The sequence below is a fragment of the Drosophila kikkawai genome, chromosome 2R, assembly GCF_030179895.1.
Source record: "Drosophila kikkawai strain 14028-0561.14 chromosome 2R, DkikHiC1v2, whole genome shotgun sequence".
NCBI classification, from domain to species: Eukaryota; Metazoa; Arthropoda; class Insecta; order Diptera; family Drosophilidae; genus Drosophila; species Drosophila kikkawai.
Genome location: NC_091729.1, coordinates 17,018,380 through 17,043,633, shown reverse-complemented (window position 1 = coordinate 17,043,633; position 25,254 = coordinate 17,018,380). Strand labels below are relative to the sequence as shown.

At 40.8% G+C, this 25,254-nt stretch overlaps 2 protein-coding genes across 2 annotated transcripts in view; both read right to left on the bottom strand.

Annotated features, from left to right (window-relative positions):
• Positions 1-21,506, bottom strand: part of Dh31-R (Diuretic hormone 31 Receptor) — a 29,913-nt gene extending 8,407 nt beyond the window's left edge. The window contains 3 exon segments of the mRNA XM_017161351.3: positions 1,475-1,594; positions 1,898-2,107; positions 20,815-21,506. Coding sequence (XP_017016840.1) covers positions 1,475-1,594; positions 1,898-2,057 — 280 coding nt within the window. The 5' untranslated portion in view covers positions 2,058-2,107; positions 20,815-21,506.
• Positions 21,507-22,629: 1,123 nt separating this feature from the next.
• LOC108070774 (uncharacterized) lies at positions 22,630-24,011 on the bottom strand. Its single transcript, XM_017161373.2, has 3 exons — positions 23,313-24,011; positions 23,054-23,250; positions 22,630-22,809 (listed from the first exon to the last, which is right to left on the bottom strand). Exons 1-3 carry the CDS (start codon positions 24,005-24,007, stop codon positions 22,715-22,717), a joined length of 987 nt encoding a protein of 328 aa, XP_017016862.1. The 5' UTR covers positions 24,008-24,011; the 3' UTR covers positions 22,630-22,714.
• Positions 24,012-25,254: the final 1,243 nt, after the last annotated feature.

Here is a 25,254-nt window from a genome sequence, read left to right as displayed (position 1 = left end):
GAAGAAAATCACGTATACGCGCTGTGTGGCAGATAAGTAGCCGGGTGAGGGGTAGTCCCGCTGTCCGTTGCTCCGCTGCCGTAGCTCACCACATCGACATCCGGCGACCGGAAGTGCCATAAAAGTTAATGGCGGCGCAGTGCCAAAGCACATAATCTCGTACAAGCTGGCGGCGACCCCAAGAGGGGATGAACGTCGCCAACCACAGGCTAAATGTAGTGAAAGTAGCACTTTCTCGGTCCTCGCTCCTTTGCCTTGTGTTTTTTCCTCTCTCTCTGTGTGTGGCATACCGAAAAAAAGTCATTCAACTTTAGCTATTTTTGTGTCCTGGTCATGGCCGAAAAACGGGGTAGCTGAAGGGGGTGGCTCCCTAAGCAGGTGGCTTGTTGGCCTGGCCCATATTGCACATCCCCAGCCATTAATGCAAATTGACATGCAGCGCACGGCGAATGATTTATTCCATAAATTGCTTCAAATATTTATACAAATTCTCATTTATTCAAATGGCATTTCTACCGAGTGTTTGCATTATTTTTTAATATTTGCTTTAGTGACCGAGTTAATCAACATTTTCCTTGCATACTTAATTAGTTTTTGTTTTGTTTCAGCTTGTGCATTATTAATGCACTTTGCTAATTATTAATTTAAGCCGCATTATGGGGGAGATAGATGAGAATTAATTCAAGTCACTTTCGCCGGATGCCGGATATTCCAATTAATGATTCAGCAATGAGTTGAATAACTAAAGGATAATATTTCATTCCTTGTTTTATTATATTTTATGTGGCATCCACAGCTGCCAGCAACACCTTGACGAAAGGAAACTGATTAATGGCCAAACTTTTATTCTCATTCTTTACATTTTAATAACCCAATTCAAGTACCTTGAAGCTTTAAATACATTTCTCCTCCATTACCTACTTGACTTTAACTTTTTTGCCCAGGAGCCACAAACAATTTGGCCTTGTTTTCGACATTTCATTTGATTCCAGCAAAAACTCGGTAAATTGTGGCAAATCAGCCGAAAACATTTTAGCATTTTGCCGAGAACGCTCTCTTGGATAATTTAGTGGCTCAAAAAGCTTGGGAACCGTCTCCATCTGCCGCTGTGTTTGTGTGGTGGGTTCCGTGAATATTTTATGTTCTCCATACGACACGAAATCAAAGCATAAACATAACAAGTTTCCAATTGATTTGGCCTGGCTGCGAGCGTATTTTCTGTTATATTTATGGGTATCTAACGATGAGCCCTGGGATGAGGCCAATTAGATGGAAGACAGAGTCTATCACCCACCCACTCTGTCATCCTGAGCCTGATTCAGACCCATGCAAACACATTTCCCTTTTAGCCTCTGTACTTTTTGTGTGTGTGTTATTCCATGTCATATGCAGATCCCAGGGCTGACCCCGTAACGGAAGTTGCCTTGTGGAATTTAATAAACAGTTGAGGCGCCGCTTGGCGTACTTTACTTACTTGTTGGATCGAAACCCGTGATGAAGTCCGGGCAGAGTTCGTAGGCGGAAGTGCCGGCGGCCGTATCCGGCCAACAAAGCCAGCCATCAAAGGTGCCGGCGCAGCGGGGTCCACCGCTGCCTGTTTATTGGGAGCAAAGGGAACGCAATGAAATGGGGCAGCAATTTAAAGTTACTCGTGCATAATGGCCACCGAAATTGCAGTTTGCACGCAGAGAAGGCAGGTACATCATAGAAATATCAGCGATTTAGTAAGTTTAAATTAATATATATTAAAAAATTAAAGCATATTTTTAAAGTAAATCCTTCAAGCTTTAAGCTATATTTTCCTGTAGTTTTTAATTGATTTATCTCTTTAGTTTATTGACCTATTTCGCTGATATTTTTTCACTGTGCAGAGAGAGGAAGGAACAGCCAGACTCACCCGAAAGATGACCGCTACCATTTAGCCGCGTTTCGCAGGCAACTCGCAGGGCGTCAAAGTCCGGACCGCTCTCCGCTGCACTTTCGGCGATGGCAGTAGAGGCCGTGTGGCCCGTGGTGCTGGAACTACTCCCATTGGTGGTGCCAATCTGCTCGCTCATGGCTGCCTCTGGAAGTGCCTCTGCAGCAACTGCAACTGAAGCTGTTTCCGCTGAAACGCCACAAATAAATTCGTTAGTCAATCAAATTGCTTTTGGAGAGCTCATAAATGTGAGAGTGTGCGAGTGTGTGAGTGTAAGTGTGGGAGTGTGTGAGCAGCACACACCGCCTCCCCCCATAAGTATTTTGCGATTTTGCGTTTTACGGTCCGTTTGAATGCGAACTTAATTGGTTTTCCGTCAGATTGCGGCCATTAAAGCTGCCGGAGATAACATAGTTGCACCGATTTAAACGGTTTTTATGTACAGTTGAAACTATTGATTTTTTGATGAGAGTATTTAAGAATGGCGTGACTAGAATAACTGAGTTAAAAGAGTTAAGGATATTACTTAGGTTAAAGTATTTTTTAGTGCAATTTATCATTTGAATAATTTCTTATTTAGGGTGATAGCTGGAAGTTTATACAACTATAAACTTGAAAAAAATTGTTTATATATTAAAGAATATTAATAATATTAAATATTAAAGGCTTCGGCTTCTCTAAGTAAGCTTCCTTTCTTGTTTTTTTATACGAATTTTTATTTTTAGAGGTTTGAATTTTATTTAAGTAAAAAGAAGGTCAAACTGATTGAAATTGCTGTCTAGAAAATAATAACAAACAATTTAGCAAAAGAAAAATGACAAATATTAAAGTTTATTAGCTTTATTTTATATTTTAAATGTGAATACATTTTATAATTGAAATTTGTAGGTTTACTTTTTGTATAAATTCAGAATTTATCAATAAATTCCCAAACATGCTGACAAATTCCTTTGAATAAGCCATCAATGGCAATCTCCTCACCAATGTTTATGTTGTTTTTGTGTCCAGGTAACAGCAATAAGGTGTGTGTGCAAATTTTCTTTTGGCCAAAACAAATAAATATTTGTGTGTGTGTGAAAGAGAAGCTCATCCTGATGATATTGCCCCTACGACTGTGTGGCAGCAATCGATGTGCAGTCATGCTCGAACAGGATGTGTGCAATGTCCTGCTGCTTGAACACTTGGACTTGGAGATGGAACAGCATATAGCACTTGTCAGGTGGTGGAAATCCAGATTTGCATCTCCCCCCCATTGCGTGCTGTAATCTTATCGTTTAGGCAAATTGCTGCCTGCACTTATGTTCCGATATGACAAGTGCAAAAACAACAAAAGCAGATGCGCAGAAAAGTGTGCTACAAAAACGAAGCACATAAAATCTAGGATTGCAAATTGGTTGGCGACTCCTTGGGGGGGGCATGGGTAATGGCAAACTGAATGCATTCTGTGTGCACAACACTTGCCAGCGAGTTGCGTTTTATGACAACTCACCAAGCAACCCAGCAACCATGTTTGTCTTGCTCCTCCCTCTCTTTTTGCGCTGTAATAATAATACAACTTTTATATTTATTACACAAATTACACGAAATCGCAAAACATCAGTCAGCTCCGCTCAACTCTGTAGCGATGTGCGTCTGGCCCTCGATTTTGGTTAAGCTCATCTCGCATCTCGCAGCAATTGGGTTTAACGTTTAAGCTGAGCAGACAAATTTGGTTATTAACTGGCCGTAGCCATAAAAGTGATTTGAAGAGCGGGGGTTCGGGACCACTTAAATTTTACGATGTCTCGGTACAAACTTGCCCGTAAATTTCCCAACATTGAACCTTGCCATTCCACTTGGCAGCCATTGAATAAATAAGTGATTCGCCGTTTAAGTGGCGGCTAGGAAATACTACATAGTTTGGGGCTAAAACAGTTTATCAATGAAACTGGCGGGAAAATTAGCATTAAGATCTCGTAGTTTATTCTTAGAGTGGAATGAAAAATAGTCTTTGATTAAGAGAAATATGTTATTTACAAAATATTATACATAATTCTAAACATGTTGTGAATTTTAAACAGAATATATTCTCTAAAATCACTGTTCCATCTGAGGGTGAAGCTAAGCCCAAGATATAAACTAAAGAAATATTTGGGTATATGTAGTAAAAATGAAAGCGTTTCCTTACTTTTTTAAAACACACAAGAAGGGCTCTAATATAATTAGATATTTAAATAAATCTATAAGCTGAAACTAAAGAGAATTCACACAGAAAGTGCGAATCAGAACATAAACCTAGAACCAAAATGTATTCCGCTTACTTCCTAGCGTGTCTCATGGCTGGAATATATCAGCTTTCAGAGGTTTTAATGTGCCTACATGTTAGGGCGGGGCCCCTCATGGTACTCCCCTCCTTAGCCACCCGTCGATCGGCTAATAAAAATATTTTTACGACAACGCGCGAAACTCACGCAAAACGTTGGCAATAACAGAAATTAGCAATAAAAGCGTGTGGAAAAGTGCCATAGGCGAAAAGTAGCCGGGGAAAAAAAAGTTGCCCCTTGGCGAGGGGCAGCGGTAGGTAAGGTCTAGGGAAAATCTTGGGGGAAGGACCTGAAGCAGCTGCTGTGTGTGCGTTAAACAAGCCTCACTTGACTTTGGCAGCCGCGGCGCTAATGCCCGATGTCAGGGATCCGTAAATTGCATTTGATAAAAGCGAGCGAACGGGAGGAAACTTCAATAAAAACGTTGGCCAGGGGAAAATGGGAAATGGCGGGTGTGAGGAGCGCATGAAGAGTCGGAAAAGCATAAAACTGGCAAATGTATTTGACTTTGTGAGCCCGCGTGTGTGTGTGTGCGTGAGTTACATGTGTAAGGCATCTATTTTAGCACTCGACGTTGAAGTGTCGACCTCGGCCATTACTCCACAAAAAGCATTTTCCACGGCATGCCTCCTCCCTTGGAAAAATAACACTGGTAAGGAAATATATATAAAACATACACAAAAATATTTGGCACCTTTTTAGCAAAGCTTCAAATTGCAAATTTTGTATTTTAATATTTTTTCTTTTTTGTGAAACCTGAATGTCACTTAAAACCTTTGGAAAAACTACCATTTTTGGCCATCTCTCTCTAGCATTGTGAAAAAAACTATGTTCACGAAATGTTTGTGTATTAAAAAGCGTAACCATGCGAAATTGTTCCGCAGTCTGCTGCATCTGTCAAAATGTTTTCGATGGCTCGTTTGGTTTGGTTCTGCCCCCATGACGTATGAGTAATGAAAATGTTTGTTCGCCGATTTCCAATTCGCTGGCTGACAGTCGTGAATCGAGCGGGGGGTTTCAGTGTTCAGACTGTAGCCCCGCGGATAGTTTATCTCCATTGTGCTGCCAGGCAAGCGCATCTTTTAGTTTTAGCGTTGAATGTTGCAACAGGAATTTATTAGGCGCATAAATCATACAGCGATGTCTGCACCAGCTTTATACATATTTTTTTTTTCGTCCCGCCCACATCACATACAGATCTCCAGCAATGATTTATGCATGTATTTCTTGAAATTTTCGTTTGCTTTTTAAGCAAACAATGGCATCAATTATTAAATTGGAATGAGTGGGGGTCGAGTTGTGTAATTAATAGCTTTAACAATAAAAAGTGTAAGATGAAACAATCGAAGGGGTATAAATCAAATTTGTTATGCTTAAAGAGATTGTGTTAAAAGCTAGCCATTTCCTCAGAATTTTATATATACATTTCATTGAGTACTTTGGCGAGAGTGGAGGGGATTTGTCGAACGGGCTTTTAAATCGTTTAAATAGCATTTGTGCCTAAAACAACATTCCGGCTGCTGGCCAAGCCATGGCTGAAACGTTTTAGCCTTGGCCCGACTCGGTGGGGATTCCATTTGGATTTCACTCGACTGCCATTGATGCATTTGAATCGTTTCTGTTTTCCAGGCACTTTTGTTGCCAATGAAATGACAGCGAATAAAGGCAATTTATGAGTTTTCAATTTCGCCAGCTCCTGTGGATTACAGCTCCGTATTTCAGCCGGAATGGCCGCTTCAAATTATAAATGAAAATCCTTTTTATTTACTGTTTACGGGTTTCAATTGTGCACGCAAATTTAAATAAAGTGAATTTAAGCTTAAAGAGAATAGTTTTGTAAGCACTTAATTGCAGAAAATAAAGGCTTTAAGCCCAGTTTTAATTTAATTCAGTTGTCAATTGGTTTTAATTGTAGATAATATATACTGGAAACTAATTAAAATAGGTTTTAAGGGGTAGCAAGTATGCATAGTTAATTATGTGTTCTCGGTAAATGAATATTCATTACTGAAAAACGAATTACTTTTCTCTTTAAATAACTAAACATTTATTATAATGATTTATTTCCTTGTGGTGCCAAACTCATATGTATTAAAAATGTCCAAGGTTTCTCCTAAATATATTCCATTTATAATCTCCCAATAATGTCCAACATTCATCTCCTTCACGCAGGAATCTGGGATTCAAAAAGAAATTGAAATCTTTTCTTGTGCTCAGTGGAAAGTGCCCCCATTCAAATCGCATTTTGTCATCTTGTAAGCCCCACCAGCCGTAATGTCCGGGGAATGTATCACATCCACGGGTCTTTTGTTGACGATAATAATGCCAACTGACAGCTGCCATGGGGACAATTTGAGAGGCGAGAACCAAGAACCAGAAAGTGTTTGCTGGTTTATGTAGCGCTGCACTCGACAGCCTGGAAGGCAGCTCATATTTCAAATAAATATAAAGTGTAAATAAGGAATAGCTCAACAGGCAAGGGGATCCAGCTAAAAGGGGTCTACACTCTGAGAAATTTAGAGGAAAATCTTTAAAAAGAAAGAGCTTATAGAAATGGTTATATATTATATATTAATGTATTTCTAATAATTTATTGGGAGTAAAAAAGGCTAATAATTAAGATTTAAATTAAAAAAAATGTGTTATTATCGAAAGCATTTTGTTGTAAATATATTATTCTATTTACAGTTTCGTAGATATATGAAAATTCAAATGCAAACCCTTGAAAAACAGACATACTTTTTTCAAAATTCTTTCACAAGAAAAGCTTTCATTTTAATTTTATTAAAAATATTTTTTTGTTTAAATATTACAAATTCTTGCCATGTCTCTAAATCTATTTTTTTTAGATTTGTGTGCCTTTTTTATGATACAAAACTTCCTGTGTCCACCGGATGTATCTGTGTATCCTTTTTATATGCGAAGGAGGATTATGTCGGTTGGGCAGCGTCAAATGGCGGGAGAAGGCAATAAAAATGTTGTCGGAGATTACGAGTACAGGCGATTTATTTATTTTTACACACACTCTTTCCACTTGCCACTTTCCTCTTGCCACTTGCCACTTGCCACTTTTGCACTTGGCTCCAGATTCAAAAACGGGCAGCCAGCCAGCGTGCGGGCGAGCGCGAAGCGTGAAAGCCGAACCCTAATGGAATGGAATAATTTATAAAACTGGCCCAAAAGCCCCCGACCAGCCGTGAATTAAAGAAAGATGAGGCTTTAGGCCAGTGAGCCAGCAAAATGGAGTTTCAAAGAGCCCAAAACACAAAGTGCATTTGTGCCATGGAGAAAATGGTGTTTGGTGCTGGGCCCCTCTTCATTTACGCCGACCTTTGTCCTGGTTCATTGCTTTTCCGCGCTCGGAAAAGCCAAAAAGTGGTCTGGGTATAGGTGCGTGCTGTATTCTTGCAGGATCCTAAAATGAAATACGTGCCACACGTGCTAAATGCCTTGTTCTCACCGCCTCGCAGCAACAATTGCACAATTTGTTTCGCGCTCAGAAATTTGCATATGTCTGAGCCGGGGAAAGTGCGAGAACTGAAATGGACTTTGTTTGCCTTCTGTTGTATGCTCTTTCACAAATGTCTTGCGGTATACTCGAAAGTGCTAAGAACCCAATGCCATATCCATGCACAGATGAGGTCAAGGTGGTAGGGTTTGAACTTTAAACAGAAAATAATTCTTAAAAATTGTAATAAAAAAGAACAGGAATTTTTTATGATTATTTAGATAATGAAATGTTAAAAAAGTTTCTCATTTTTATGACTTTCCTTATGCAAACCCCAAACTTTCCTGTCTGCCACCACTGTTTATCTACATGCCACAAAATCTTAACAAGAAGGAGAACAGCTGCTCAAAGGCACACTGCATGTGCGCGCCGTATCCTTTTCAAAGTGTGACAGACTTAGCAACAAGCCAGCTCCCACCTCGTCCTTCTTGTGTTACATCCTTGCCTTGCCTTGCCCTGCCCTGCCTTGGCTTTTATTTAACTTTGTCATTTGGCCAAAGCCAGTGAGAAAATTCGTACTTTAACTGCGCTTATTTGTTGTGCTGCTTATGTACTTTGATTTCAACAACTTTTCCTCTCGCGAAAATGTACTTTTGCCTCACTTTTCAGCGGCTCAAGTGCACATTTCTTTCATTTTGTTATTGTTCGTCAAAGTTTTTTCGTAAGCTGGGAATTTGTTTTTTCTTGGCGCGGCCTCTTATAATAATTCCCCGTCGAGGCGTGTTCATCATAAAATTTGATTATTTCTTTGTCGTTGCTAGGAAGGGGGATTTTTTTTTACTGTCAAATGCTTTGTAGTCCAATTGAGAAATGGGGATGGAAATATGAAATAAAGTGGGTTACTTTAAGTTAAAGAAAACAAAAGTAAAGTTGAATATGCCAAAGCCTATAATAAAATTGGAATATTTGGTATTTTTCAAGAGTCTCTAGAAACAGTTGACATATAGCAAGACTTGGCTAGTATTTAAGAATAAGAAATAATAATTAAATCTACATTTTTGGTTTTTATTATCCAATTAATTGTTTCGAGAAGAGAATCCCTATTATTGTTATTCAACAGTTGTACTTGGCCCTGTTGATTTGCCATTATTTCTTATTTATTGCACACCCTTAACACCGTCTCACAATTAATTTGATTTCACAACAAACCCATACCTGAATTAGGCAACAAAATTAGAGTTTTCCGAGCACGCAGCCAGGATAATTAGTCGGCCTGCTCACGCACTTTAGGCTTCCTGCGAAACTCACTCAATTCATATCAATAACATTATTTTGCGGCTGGGCTCCTTGTTGCCTGCCCTTTTTGGCCGCCCGAAAAATGTTGGCAACACAAATTGGCGTAGGCGGCATTCCGGTCGCACTTTTCACTTTTCATATCAGCAATTTTCTGCACGTCTCGTTGGGTTTTGTTTAAATGTGTTTACAATTGACTACACAACCGGCTAAGGCCAGAACCGGGGGCGTCACAAGCCATTGTCAGCCGAACAAGTCGAATTGTTTTGGCCCCGTCACCTCCGCTTCCACGTCTCTGAGCATTTGGAGCGCCCCTCGCGAAATGTTTTCCTCCACCGCCACGCCTCCCGGCTAATGTCAATTGGGGGAAGGCAGTTTGATTTTCATATTTCATTTCATTCGCAATTTGCGCTGCCTTTCGACAATTGTTGTTGCTCTATTCATATGGAAATTGTCAGTTTTCGGCTTGGCATCTCCGAGAAAGCTGCTTTTATGGCTGATAATTTAAGCTGCTTTAGTGACTGTTTATTTATCTTTCTATTTTCCATTAAGTACTGCTTATTTGTTAGTATATTTAGTTTAGATTATATAATAAAAACATATTTAACACAAAATAAATTCTTAATTGTGCACACTTTTCAATTGTTCTAACTTAAGTTGCTATCGCTGCTGCCCAGTCTAGCGATTATTACTAATTCTATTTTATTTATATGTCTGGTTTAATTTCTTGTTATCTCGTTGCTATTTTCCTTGCCTATTGTTGCTACTGCTATTTCTGCAGATTTAATGTGTTGTATTCCCTTATTTATGTTGTTGGTGGCTGGTGGCTTCCTTTTGTTGCTGCTGCTCTTTGAACTGTTGCTGCGGCTGGAATGCGACTGGATTGTCATTGTGTAATTGTCAGTAACTCATCCGAGCTGACATCGGGCTGTCCCTTGTCCAGCGATCCCTATCCCACTCCCAGTCCCAGTCCCCGTCTGAATGCATAATGGACGAACAATGGTCGCCAGAAGTGCTTCGATAATACCCCGACTTGGGTCAGCTGTGGCCTTTTGTGTTTGAGTTGTTCGAGTTGCCTTCGATTTGGGAAAGTTTTGTGCCTAATTTTGCATACAGCCTAGGCTTTGGACAAAGTAAAAGTAAAAGTTTACTCAGGACTTTTCTTATTTGTGATTTATTGCAATTTAATGCTTACAAGCAATCGAGCTTGAGGCGACACCAATTTGCAAACAATTACAGTATCTAATGTCGGAGCAAGTAAAAACGAAAACAAAGTTGCTAGCATAATTTGTTTTGCAAGCTAAACTTTTTAATTAAACTCAAAACTTGTGCCTGGGGCGGTCAGTGTTGGTCTAAGGTAAACTATGGCCAACGGATCGGAACAGAATCTAATCTGAATCAATAACAAGCTACGGCCAACTGCGTCACTCGGAGATACGAATAGAGCTGTTAATGTATCGGGCGGAATCAAAAATTAATTAAATGTAACTTTGGACGATGGCGCATGCTTAGTTTCTGACTAGTAATTCCTTTAGAACTTGTTGCTGTGCACTGAACGAAAAAGTGGCTCTAGTTTTGAGCAAATCTTCCTACTATTGTAGCTTTAGATAGCTCACTTTATAAGGTTTCGACATTGATTTAAGAGATTTAATTCTGCTCAGGTATTTATTAATTTAAGGCCTAGTTTTCTTATAGTTCTTCTTTATTTCCTTTATCTTTTCAGTGTATCTTATCCGTTTGAAGTGCGAGGTCAGATCATAAACTTTCCCGACAGCTGCAAAACTTTTGTTTACTGACTTCTTGTCGACGAAACCGGGCAAAGATGCCACTCGGCTGCTAATGAAGTTGAACTTGTTGAGTTAATTAATTCAGTTGTAGTGTAATTTTTCTGGCTCTGAACTTTCGCCTTGTCTGTGATATTTAATTAGGCTTCCTTCTGGTTGACAACATTGGGGTTGAGGTTGAGTGTGAGTGGAGGGACAGCAACATGAGCATAAATCTGCGTGCCAAACAAATGAGTTCGTTTGCGGGCCCTGCACAATTGTATCTGCCAGATACAATCGCAGTTCCATTACAAAGCCAGTCATGTGTGTGTGTGTGTGTTTGTTGTGCTCCCTGCTTGCCGGCTCTTGGCCACATTGTGTGTTTGTGTGCTTGGCCGTAAGTGCTTATCTGATTTGCCTTCTCGCCCACGAGACTACACAAGACAAAGCAAGGCAAAAGCCAAAGCCAAAGCCAAAGCCAAAGCCAGAGCCAGAGCTTGTGGCCAAAACCGAATGCCAAGTTGCAGGCCGGCCGCAAGCCATGTCAAAGGAACTTTGAACCTTTCCAGCCGCGTTATCGAAAACTGTTTTGATTGCACGCCTCGAAGCCAATTAAAGCGATGTTCCCAATTTATCGTCGCAGTGGCTTTTGCCTGCCCAACTGAGGAGACCTTCCCGCATCCACTGCTGGATAATTCAATAAACTTGCCCAGAGTTATCTCCCAGGGCGACGTTGTCGCTGGCCAAAAATCTCTGCTTTCTCTGGGGGGGCAAAAGGAAGCAAGCAGAGGGTCCTGCTCCTGCTCTTGTTACGGTTCTTGGCAGTGTTTGTGCATTTAGAAAATTATGGACAAAATGGCCAATGTTAAACCAGATTCTCTGCTTGGCATATGGGAAATGTGTGGCATGCAGCTTTTGAACAGAGAAAAAAATTAATTAATGGAATTAAAATTAATGGTTATTATAATTTGGTTTATTTATGGACTTGGATATTGGTTAAATAAGATAATAATATAGTTGGGACTCGGAAGTAAGAACTGATAGTGATGTATGCTAGGCTATTGTTATCTAGAAAAATGAATTTGGATATAGGAAGCTTTACATTTTTAATGGTTTTATGATCTTAAATTTAATATAAATAATTTTTAGAAATTTTTCTAGTTTATTCTTAGTAAAAATATAAATTTCTTTCCATGTATCTGCTTCGATTCCACCTTCTCGATAAGCTATGCAATTCAACTGCCACTTCCTTCTCCACCAGACCCCAGCATAATTTTCCATATTTCATGCTGCATGCAACAATGAATGCAAAGTGGGTTAAACGAATGAAATATGCGCCCTCATGCAAAGTATATTTCAGATTGTTTGTACCAGCAGGAGACTTCCTGTATTCTGGCATTAATTAAAAGCTCCTGTTTATGATTGGATTTGGTATTAGATTTTCAGAAACAAAGAAAATTATAAAATGTGCTGACAATAAAAATGGAATAACAAGCATACTTACTTCTTGCTTAAACTAAACTTAACAGATTTGGCTATATTTGGCATTTTGATAATTCAAGCAGACCAACAAAATATTTGCTTTATGGGACACTTAGTCGTGCGTTTCCCGGTTTATGCCGCATTTGAATATATTAAGTAAAATATTTTAGGGGCTTTCTCCACTCAAAACAAATAGCTGGCAGTCAATTATACTTCAATTTGAGTAAATGCCTAGACGCTGGCGTACTTAACACACTTTACACTCAATTTACCCAAGGAGAGGGGATTGCGCAGGAGGAGGCCTCAAATAAAAAAAAAAAAGGACGAAAAAACCCTTAAGAAGCAGGCAAGCAAATGGAAGGCAAATTCAGCCCACTTAGCCGCCGTGTCAAAGGGAAGCGTAATGTCGAAATGAATTTTCAGACAGTGAATTATGCTTTTCATTCTGCTTTCCCTGTATATTCGCGTTCTTCCTGTTACCTCCTCCTCCCTGTGGGCGGTATTCTTAATTACCTGCAATTTCGTGGCCACAAAGCACACACACACACACACAAAAAATAAGGCTGCGAGGTGGAAATGGCAACAAAAGGTTCCGAAAAGGGAAAAGGAAGCTCCTTCAATAGAGCGTTTTAATTTCAATGGGTTACTATGGCCGTGGACCCAACTCTCGTAAAAGGATATGCTTAATGTATGGATTTTGTTTGGCTATCTCCTTGGGGCTCCTTGAAGCTCCTTTTGGTAATACAAGTGCGCGGTTTCGGCCCCACAATAGATATAATACGCCATAACTTAGCATAAATTACGTGGGTTGCTCGCGGGGCGGCATAATTGCTGTTTATGCATACTTAATCAACTGGCCAAAGTCGAAACGCAAAGGATTTAATGGCGGGGCGCTGGACGAAGCTCCTCCTTGCTGATTGGATCAGCAGCTATCCAGAAAGTACAAAAGCTACGAGCAAATTATGTCCGAGCACGGAATACGCACAACTTCAATTAGTTTTCCGGTTTAAGTTTCAGGCCACGATTTGGGGTCTTCCTCGGACTGATTGGTTTTGATACTGCTTCTGGTCCTGACCGGGATCTGAGGACATCGATGGCCATATGTTGGGTGATTCTGGGGGAGTGATGGACTGGGGAAATGACACTTGCTGCCAATCTGCCATCTGCCACTCACTCGAGACAGCCGTGTGAAGATGGACATTTGTTAAAACAAGCCTCTCCAAGGAGTTGGGGGCAAGTGCAAAGCTGCACAGAGAGAAATTAAGCAAAGATCGAGAATCTTATGAATTGTTTTATTAATTTGTTTACAAGAACTTACAACAGAAGTTTCTACAAACTCTTACCATGGCTATAAAACTACTATATATCCTGCAAATCTCTGGATCCCAAGTCCATAACTCATTTTTCTCTATAGGCATTTCAATTTACTGTCTCTCTCTGTCTTTGGTAATACCCTCTGGGTGTATTTATGAAACATTTTGCATTATTTATTCCACTCTGGAACTCATTAGCCGGGATTTACCGAGTGGGTTGGTTGGGCTGTGGTTGGTAGCTGGCAGCAGGAGTCTTTAAAGCCTGGACAAGCGAGCGGCAGGACATTAAGAGCAGCTGACCTTTGACTCACTTAATCCGTAGCTCACTACATTCCGCTCTGCTTAGTGGCACTTGACTGCCGGAATCCATTCGCAGGACACTCGAGTTCGTGTCCATGTCCGTGGCGCACAAAAGCGGGCGCTAATTGAAAGGGAATTTTCTGCAAATGTGTCCCTAATTAATGTTGCAACATTTGTTGCTAAAAGTTTCGACTTTTGTTGCCCCAAGAACAAGTAATTAGAGCTTGTCACAAAGGGACCCGGCTGCCTGCTGCCGGCTGTCGGCGGTTTGGCCATTAAACAACCCAATAAACAAGCTAATGAACATCAAATGGGACTTGTGACACGACAAAAAACACAAGACTTTGAGCCCGGCCGCAGAAAGGCGGCCTTTGTGGCAGTGGGCTCTTGGCCACAACTCACTTCCCCTTTCTGCATCTTTAATTTAGTTATGCGCGCTTTTTTAATTGCTCATTACACACGGACGTAGGCCGTAGCCGTGGGCGGTGTGGGTGTCCCTCGTGGCCCACCTTTGCTTTTTTCCTAATGCAATTCCCATGCTGCAGGTTGCATATAAAAACAGCGCCAACGCATCGCCGAGAGAGAGAAATGTGTTTATTTATGCCATGTGATGGCTGTCTAGCTGTTGGAACCTTGCCACATGTGCCTCGTCCCATAAATATTACGCATACGCCGCATTGCCGGCAAGCCGCTAACCTGGTTTATCCCAGACAAAGCAGGGTCCCAATATAACATTAGAATTGCATTAGGATAGGCACTTGCTTATAAATTTGGATAAAATTCACGCCCACTAAATGAGTGTGGTTTAGAGGTCTTTATTTAACTCTATGGATGTTTTGTATACATTTATCTTAGTTATAAATATTTTGGGGTATTAAGTTTGTCAATTTTTGAGTTATTTGAATGGTGAGCTCTACTTATCTTATCATTGTCAAGAGTTGGAAAGAGGCCTTATGTTTTTGACTGACTTTGGTAGATCAGTTTTTGAAGATATTGTATAGTTCATAAATAATAATTACATTTTTGGGAAACACCAGACTTTAGATAATGTTCAACTAAGCATAATTTCTTGTTAAAAATAATGTTTACTATCTTTGAGGTAATATCAATTTTAAAGAATATTATCAAGGTTTCTTAGTCTTTTTGTAAATATAATAAAATGTCAAGTAATTTTGATTATTAGCTAATTATTAAATCTACAGCTTTTACTTATTAAATGAAATATTTCTTTTCCCTCTATTAATTTCTCCTTCAAAGTAATTTTTAACCAAATCAATTATGGTAAATCTTCCTCTTTATAAACACATGCTCATATCAATTTCCACATGCAACAATTTGCGAACTTGTAACCCAGTCTTGCCTCTGACATTTTGCCAGTTCACAGTTGTTGGCCAAAAAGTTTCTAATGCCGCCCCCAAATTGCCACGAACAGAGTTTGTCACTGTCTGTGGGCCACGCCCCGAAAATCATTTTAATTGCAATTACCGCCGCTGCCCCACTATGTTGCGGCCTGCGGCAGAGTCGCTAGTGCTAGTTTCTGGAGACGTGCCCAGAGGCTTCTATTTAAAATGAAAATTTAATGACAATTTGATTTGCAGCTGTCAACACTTTTGGCCAAGACGCCAAAAGTCTGCGACAGGCGACTTCCGGTGCGATAAGTAAACGGTGGGTATTTGCGGGTGTGCGAGTGTTAGTGGGTGTGTTTGTGCGGGTGTTCGTGTTATGTGATGTGTCAATAACTTAGCGCTTCAGCAAAAGTGTTTGTGGGCCAAGTGTCTGGCCTGGATTAATGTTGCAGTTAATGCCAACAAGTGTCTGAACAAGGGCCCCAGCATGAGCTTGGCAATCCCGCGCGTGATTAATGGCCAAAGTGGCTCCTCTGCGTTATCTAAAGAGCATATCGATGTTCAGCGAACGTCGAAGGTTGCAAATCATATTCAGATGGGTTAGGGATGTGCAAAAAATCTGTTTATATATCGGACGAAATTGTTAAAGAATTTATTAACTTTCAACAATTAATTTAGCTTTTAACTTTGATCTTAGATTGTGACTAACTTTGCTTCATTTTCTAAGAAAATAATATCTAAACAGTATCTAAAATATTTTACAAATTAAATTTGTAACCAATAATCTCACAGCTGCATCTTAAATCACTCCATTTAATGCCATCCCTAAGAGGCGGGCCAAATCGGAAGTGGCCACCAACAGGTGTCTCTGGTCATGTTCGTGGCTCGTGGCCCGCCGCAGCTAATTTATGGCCAGCAGCGTGGTGCCGCAACGCATACCATTTTCCATTCTCCATCCTCTCCAGTCTCCTCCACCTCCTCATCCACATCCTCATCTCGAACCCATCCCGCTGGGCCAAGCCCACGTTGCAATTGATTAATGTCAGTGCTGCAAATTAAGCTGAACACACGTTGCCCCTTGACTTTAATCGGGAGATGGGAGAGCACACGAGTAGGAGCCACCTTGGAGTGTGCCTGGATGAGATGTGTGTGTGTGTGTGTGTGATGCTTCATTAGCGCCGACAGGGGAGCACAAAGGAGCCGAATGAAGCCGTGCCGCCGGTGGCTGCCAGCTGGTGGCTCTGCGGTGACGTGAACTGTCACCGACAGGAGGAGCCAATGCCTCCGATGAGCTAAGGGGAACCAGCCAAAAGCCAGCGGGCGGGCAGGCTAAAAGCGTTGGCCTGTCATCCGCAGAGCCACAGAAGAGCAGAGCCGACGAGAGAAACTATTTTCTTCACTCGAAACGCTGCTAGCTGGCTGGCTGGCTGGCTGGAAAAGCTGCTCCCAATAATTCCTTCGGCTAACGATCTTTGTTACGGGGCCCACGACTAAATGCCGGTGCAAGAATGCAAGCAGTGCCTTATCTCAAGTGCACTGAGGGAAACATTTTAATTCAGATAAATAGAAATAATCTAATCTTAATTAAACATTTAAAAATCTTAAAAATTCTAGGCTGCAGAATATTTTAGAATTAATTTAATTAACAAACAAATACCGGCAAATAATCGTGAGACTCTTTCTGGCATCTCATTATTTTGGCAAGTGTGTGTGGGGGAAAATCACGATTCTTCCCTGTGCCGGGGACGGAGCTGGGGACCCAGGAATGGTCATGACAACGAGGCCTCCGCTATCTGGCTATCTGGCATCAGCAGCTGCTGCTGGCTGATGTTTAGCCAGCGGACAAATAAGTTGATGTTGATTGTTTTTGCCCGGCTGCCGCTGCGGCACGTAAGCGATACTGACAATCCAAGCGAGTCCGAGTCCGAGATGGATGGATCCATCTGGCCAAGCGAAACTTAATTTCTACATTTGCCGGCAGATAAAGCGCAGAGTGGGTAAACTGGTAGCCGCACAGTGGGGCAAGAAGCCAGCGATCCGAGACGCAGCGCACGCATCTAGCACGCATCTCTCCATTAGACGCTTTTAGTGATTGTTAAATTCCAATTAACAACTTTTTCTGCCAGTTGGGCCGCTGATTGCCAGGGCATCTCTTGGCTGCCTTTTAAGGCCACTCCACTCCAGGTTCCCAGAGGCTGGAGAACAAGTTGTCGTTTTGGCCAACGTTAATTGAACCCGCACACACTTGGCCATCTAAGCGTCGCATAAGTTGTATAGTTTGTTTGTTTGTTTTGGCCATGTCTTAGAACAGCCCTGCCCTCTAAGCCCTTTTGGCCAGAACGACAACTGTTGCAGGTTGTACACAGCAAGAAACCTAAACCTAAAGGTTTATTCGCTGTAATTTCAATAATCTTTGATTTTATTGGTGAATTTTAAGTTAACAAGTTGAAAGAAATGCTTGTAAACTTGGTTTCTTATGGGATTTATTGTAGTTTGTAGGTGTTGTTAGAAAGTATAGAAATATGAGTTAACAAAAAATACAGTTTAAGGATAAATACTTTTATATTTTTAGGCTTTTCAAATACTTTTGTAAATAATAAACTCTTTTATAATTTCTCTGTGATATTTATTATTTCTCACTACAAAATAAATATATAAATTAAGTCAATCCATAGGCATATTGTGTTAATCGCTTAATTTGTTGCCATTTGTCCCACTTGCTGTGTGAGTCACGTCCCCAAACGATTTTCCTGCATTGTAATGGTTTATGGAGTCCCATAACAATTAATTTTAATTTTCCTGAATTTGCGTATGGCCAGTATGGCCTTAACAATGACGTTGGCCGTGCGATCCCATCAACGTTTGATCATCGGGCCCACTTACCAACTGGCCGCACGAGGGGTAATGAAAATTAATTGAAAAATTGATTGAAATTGTGCACTGAGCGGTTCAATCAGCGCGAGCCTTTTGTTATTGTTTAGACCTCTCCGTCTTTTCTTTATGTTTTTTTGTTATTCTTTTATTTTCTTGTGGGCAGAAAACCCGCGAACGGTGGAAAATTGCGATTCGAAAATAGCTCAAAATTTGCAATTAATTTTTGAAAAATGCTTAATACAATAAACACTGATGCCGCAGATGAGCCTGGGTCGATGATGTTGAATCCACATCCGACTGGCTGTTATGTAATGATGCTGTTGAAATGGCTGGACAGCAAATTAATTTCGGGTCCCGGTCGATTAGGAAATATCAATCAATCGGCAAGAGCCACAAATGATGCGTGGTTGATGGCAAATAGAGGAATTCTGTCCAGTAAGTGAGTTGTGTTCTGATGTTATTGGCGGAAATTGTTTACATGGGCTTCTGCATCGCATAAATCATGGCCAAATGGTTTTTCAGTTGGTCATAATCAAAGAAATTCCCTATGGTTAACAACAACATAAAATCATAGACCCAAAAAAACACTAATAATATGAATAGAAATTATTATGGCCAAGTGCTAAACCTCAAATGGGAATTTTAATGGCTTAATAAATAAATTGAACTAATTGATAATTTTATGGTGTTCAAGGAATGTTAATGTTTTATTTTAGATGGGCAGAAGCTATTTATAGCTGGAAAATAATTTTAAAATAAATATATAAACACATATATCACCCCTCTAATGAGTTTTTAATTGTTTCTCCCATTTACTTGTTAAATTCTATTGGCATTCATTGCAGCTATTTCACAGTGACCCATAATGGTTTCTCAGACTGCGAATGAATAATATTTGAATAGCATTTAAGAAGCACTCCCAGTCATTGCAGTTGCAAAATTTGCAACTTTCCTTATCTACGAACTACTTATATCTAAGCAAAAGAGATATAGCGTACTTCCTGAATTACTTGCTGCAGCTACCATGCCCTCGTATATTATCTCTGGCAATATTTACTCATTAGCCGCTGCATTATGCCTCACGTGGACATAAACAAAACAGCAAAAATATAATATCTATACATCTAAATGCATTTTCCAGACTATTCCCGGGCATCATCCTGGCTAAGAGATAGCGCTGGGCCAGAATTTATTGTTTAAAGTAAAAGCGTAAAAGCAAATTCATTGCCGCGCCAGCAAAACCCACGCTGATTACACTAGGTTACAAGAATATTCTTTTAAAATGTTGTTTTTCTAAAATATTTTTATAAAGATTTCATAAGAAATTATTGTTTTAGTTTTTGAAAATAATTTGGGCCACCAAAACCTATTCTAAAATAGAATAGATACTTATTTTCAAATATTTTCCTATTTAAAGATACAATATCTTAAACTCAGAGAAGAGATATGACTGCTTTTAGATACAAGATCAAACTTTGTAGTATCTTTTCCCTGTAACTCAGTGTTATATCGGGCATGGTCTGGCATATATAGTACCTATGTATCTTTGCCTAGTATCTATGACACCCACGACATCCAGTGCAAGCGCCACGTAAGCGACTAATGGCAAATAGCTGAAAGCCAAACAGCTAACAGCAAATAGCGAATATATAGCCGGTGGCAAATTGTTTGCTTTTGGCCGCCAGGCTCAACTTGTTACAGTGACAAATGGCAGCAGATACATCATGATCATCGGGGGCATACAATGATAGTGTCGCGTCGTGCTGTGAAATCATCATCGATTGCAGATTGCCGATTACCAAAAGCGATTGTGCGCTCAACAATTAAAGACCAAGACATTTTTCGGCCAGATCGAAAGATTTATGGCCTTAAAGCGTGCGTCAGCATTGAGCTGGAAATGAGAAAATCAGAAATCAAACGAACCCAGAGAAATGCTGCTGCCGTTGATTTATGCAGCTGCTGCTGGCCAGGATTCGGCAGCCAAACAAAGCCAATTCACACATACACTGAATAGATTGGCACTAACTAAATCCTTTGAGCGCATTTTCCCCCAATCAAGAATTTGCATAATGGCCGGGCATTGAGTGAATATCTTAAAGAATTCTTTCATTCAGGTCCTCAAGACCTGGCGCACACGAAAAGTCAGGCCAGCAAGTTCCGGTTTACACTTTCACACGATTTCGATTTGTTATTTTTAGGTTTTTCTATTTTCGCAGAATCTTTATACCTTGTAGATGGCTTGTACATAGTGGATACTAATGTTTACAGAACACTGCAAGATGTTGTAAATTTAGTTTAGTTTGTAATAAATTATTGGGAGTAAACACTTGTCAGGTAAGGTAAGGTAATAAAGGTGGAGGTAAGCCCAAAATTATATCTAGAGATGTAAGCATAAGGTTATTTAATACTATTTAAATGAATTTATTCTTCAAAAAGATCAGTTACGCAAATATAAAGACTTTTTTTAAGGAATCTCTACAAATTCTCCTAAAAATATTACCGTTAAAATAAAAATGAAAATAATTAATAAAAACTTGTTAAGTTCTTTTAGTTACCTTAAAAATCTGTAATCTTTTGGTTGTAAACTTAGTTTTTTTGTAAATTAAAGAGGTCTAATTTACTTTAAAATTAAGTTAATAAAAATCTGAAATTTAGCGAAATTAAAAACCAGAACGTTTGTCATAATTTCCGGTTCCCAGCAGCAGCAGCGTCGGCCCATGTGTGTGAGTTAGTTATGAAATATTTCTGGGGCCATTGTGCCATCGTTGGCTTACCGTGAAGTAGGAGGCTCGCACAAGGAATTCCTCCTAGGCAGCCGGCCGCATATCCTGCGGCGTTGCAGTGCTCGGCACCCGGCTCGAAGCCGCACTTCCCGCACACAGGTCCTCTGGCAGGGCTTTTCCCGCTGCAGCCGCTCGTTGACGTTGTCGGCAGTTAATTGAATTAGTTGTTAATTTATGTCTATGTTTTCACTGGGAATTTCGTGAATGTGCCCGGGGTGCCCTGGCCCGGTATGTAAGGAAGCTAGGAGTAGCTTTTCGCCCTTCCTCGACTCTTTTGTGACACCGACGGCTTCGAAGATGGAGATGGTGGCTGGCTTCGGCGACTGGGACTTGACTTGATTAAACGCCTGCCACTTAGATGGGCATTTAAGCAACTCTGGCACTCTCTGTGCCAAGAGCTCCAGTTCCGATGACAATGGCAGCGGGAATATAATAAACACACGCGCACACACACTCACTTTTCAATGGCCGGGTCTGAAAAACTTTTTATTGTGCACCCATTCGGGGTTTAATGAGCGGTTCCCGCACTCGCTCTAGCACTCAAAATCGCACTAGCACTATGTTCAGATCGCTGTTGTATTTTCCAGCTACGACTTTTCCGTTTTTCCGCGGCACAACCGCCTTCGTTGAGTGAAATTCTAGTTTGAATTTTGCGCGCGCGTTTCCATTCGGACTGAATCCCATCCGCGTGCCACAAAAACTGGCAGCCAGCCGGCCTTCGTCGTTGCCGGCAACAAAGTTGCCCCCGGCGGCATGGCATGTTGCCAGCTTGTGCATCAGCAACATCGTTATCAACGCTCCAGTAACGACAGAGACCAGAGCTTTCTTTAAGCTTTATGCTGCAGATTCGCCACGGGGCAGTATTTGTTGCTCGCAACTTGTTGCGCCGGCTTTTTCTTATCAGAGATCCCCAATAAGACGCTGCGAGACGAAATGCTGCCAATTGGACTGTGCTTAGCGCCAACCATTAATAACTCGAGTTTAATTGCGGTCTTTAATCTGTTGAATTCTAATTTAAGATCCGTCTATCAGCAGTAAAAATATTTTCGAAAAGGGGAGACTTAATTTTGCACACTTGTTGATATTTTCAAGATTTTGAGAGCTTTAGATTAGCTTTTAAAAGGAATTAAGTTAGGGTTTGGTCCTTGCTTTATGTCCTTTTTAAATCTGAAGCTAACAAAAGCTTTTTAGATCCTGAAAATCAACTTTTAGGTCTTAAAATGAAAGAAAACTTAATGCCTGTTTTTAATATAAACAAGAAAACAAGAACAAATTTAATTTGTAAACATAAAGACCCCGAGAATAGATTTTTTTAATATTCAAGTAAAACCTATATTCATTTTCTGACTCATTAAACTCACTAAAACCCCAACCCATTTTTCAACCGTTTACCAACTTGATGGATGACTTTTTCAGTTAGTTAACTTTTCAGTTCGAAGCCCAACCTTCCGGCGTTTAGATAAAGTTTAGCCAAGATTGGAATCTGTTAGATATGCGACCCACTTGATAGATTGTCTCGCATACGAAGTTTGAACAGCTCCAGATAGCCGGGACTTCTTGAGATAATATATCGCTTGTCTGGTAATTGTCACTGACAAATGTTGACACCCTACCACAACCCCTTCCCTCCGCCTAATGCCCAGCAATTATCTGTAATTGATAGAGCAAACCGATAGGAAAAGAAACCGAAAGGGCGTAGAAAATAAAGCCTTCAAAAGCCGACTTTAATTTTATTTGCCAAATTCAGTTCCCAAGGCGTATCGCTTTGATAGCTCGCCGCTAATGCCAGAACAAACACTTGGCAAGTCTTTCTTTTAAAGCTCTCTATGATTTTATTGGCAAATTCCTTCTTTAGCTTGAGTAAATATGTTATCAAAGAAATTTTTGCCGCTTAGGACACGGTGTAGGTGAAAGCAAAGCCAGCCTCATTCTGCCTGTAGATGTCATCGCTGTTAAAGAGAACCATCAGGGGACCGGGACTGTTGCCTGAAAAATATTAAAAAAAAAATTAAAGAGAATTTATGTAGGTCATTGTGAATATTTTTAGGAATATATATAAGGTGAAATGTTTGAATTTAGTGAAGAAATTAAGAACTATTTGCCTAACTATTCTGTTTAAATATAGAAATAAACTCAATTATTTTCATATAAAATTTCCCCCTCTTCCAAAATGCTGTGTTTACTAGTGTTTCTTCAAGCTTTTCCGGTAGAAAAGCTCACGTAAACTTACTCGTTATGACCACATCCTTCTTGATGGAGCCACAGAAATAGGTGGCGTGCGTGTGACTGTCCTCCATGGTGGCCTGGGGCACCATGAGGAAATCGGCATCCAAATCGCCGGTACTGGCGCTATCATAGCAGCTATTATCGGTCATCAGGGTGCTGGCCTGTTCCTGGGCACCGACATTGAAGTAATACGCGCGCATGCTTCATATAAATAATAATTAATTGATTTAAATGTTATTCTACAAAATAAATAAAAAACTCACGTAAGGCTCGAAGTATCAACATTACGACGGAAGCAGATGGCATAGTTCAACTTGGAAGGATAGATGCCATCGCCATCGTTGTAGTTAAAGGACTTGACGACGCCCTTGGTCTCGGGGAAGTACTGCAGGCAACCCGGAGGAGCCACCCAGAATCCATCCTTGATAGAGCTGGCACGACCCTCAATGGTCAATGGCTCATCATCCACGTCCAGGGAACGAACAGAGGCTCCAGCCGGGCACTCCAATTGGGTCACAGTCATATCCCAGCTGGGCGTGACTTCTCCATAGGTTCCAGCACGATCGGCCAGTCCAATTTCGAGATCCACCACAGTCTCGCCATCGGTGGCATTGAAGGGCACGTAGATGTGCTGCCACACCTCGGTGCCGCACAGTCGCAGGCCATTGACCTCAAAGTAGTCCTTGGTGCACTCGGCGTAGGTCAGACCCGAGCCTTGGGTTTCCAACGTGGGCTGGGCCAAGGTCATGGCGAAGTCAATGCGCAGCTGGCACACATACTTGCTGTAGGCCTTCACGTGGTACTCGCAAACCCTTGGGGGATTCGTCGGGTTGATCAGGTTGATGTTCTTCGAGGAGGAAGTTGCACCGCATGCGGGCTTGGCCACCGAAGCGGCCTCGATGGCTGACAGTGCCACCACCAGGAGGAGCAGGCTGCCTGTTGCAGTAAACGTCTTCATCTTCGTTCTGACAATGAGTCTTCGAAGCGGTCAGTCGCTGGCTTTTTATTGCCCGGCCGCAATCTCACCTGTCAGATACTACCTATCGCAGCCAATTGTCCACGTTCTCAGTGTCAGCAAACATGATCGATCGATGGCTTTATCGGCTTTCCAAGGGGGCACTTGCAAAGTGCTTGGGGTATCCCTATAAATAGTTGCCCAAGTGGTGGGCAAGGGGAGTTTTTATGGTTAAGAAGTCAAATGCTTTATCTTAAAAGAATTTAAATACTATAATGAACACAATGTGGTTAAATTAAAACAAAATACGCTTTATCTAAAGCGTTTCTATAAACAATAAAATATAATAGTTAATATTCTATTTTCGGTTTGTTTGTTATTTTTCTTTCGTGCAATATTTAAGATACTTTCTTATCGTATAAATTTAATTAAAAGAGCTTCATTTCTTATTACCAATAACCTCTCAGTAAATATCGCTAAAGAAACAATAAGAAATTCTAATTAAATCCCACTGAATCCCTGTGATTAGCGATAAAGTTTGACGTACCAACAATTGACAGGGTCTTATCGTGCTTAAATATTTAGGTTTCTTTTCGACATCAATCAATTGATTGGCATTCCGCTCTCTTAGACAATTTCCCACCCGCCGAGAATAGAACGAACCTCTTGACTCTTTTCCTGCATTTATCGCCGTGTTTGTTGCCCAATTTAACTTTGTTGTTGTGCAATTCGGTAATTGGGGTCTTGTCATTTTCACACCCTCTTTTCACTTTTTGACATCATCATCAGCATCACCATCATCATCTTCATCATCGATGAGTAGATCGTCATCTTCGTTTATGGCGATGATAATGAGGTGGCGGCGGGCACTGATCGATCTCCTCCCAAAAAAATGTGAGCAAACATAACCCAGTTTGGACGGATCTAAGATCAGGGTAATGGTCACTATGTCGAGGTTCAATGACTCGATCACAAATACGTTTATAGGCGCAACTAGCCCGGCTTTGAATATTCATGCCGGCGCAAGTGACAAACCGAGCTTCTTTGCCGCCCAAATATTGACATGCCGTTGCCTCCAACACGAAAATCTCATCAGCACAACGCAACGTATCTCTCGGATTCTTCCGAATTCTTCGTTCTTCTTCGCTCCCGAAGAAGGGCTATAAAAGCGCGGCGACCTCCGAAAAACGCAGACAGTCGATGTGAAAGTGAGCGTGGGTGCGAAGAGTAAAGAGTCGGAGTGAAACACC

Coding starts and splice junctions, on each gene's coding strand:
- LOC108070774 (XM_017161373.2), bottom strand. CDS start 24,007: ATGAAGACGTTTACTGCAACAGGCAGCCTGCTCCTCCTGGTGGTGGCA. Junction 23,251..23,312: donor GTTGATACTTCGAGCCTTAC/GTGAGTTTTTTA, acceptor ATTTATATGAAG/CATGCGCGCGTATTACTTCA. Junction 22,810..23,053: donor GAAGGATGTGGTCATAACGA/GTAAGTTTACGT, acceptor AATATTTTTCAG/GCAACAGTCCCGGTCCCCTG.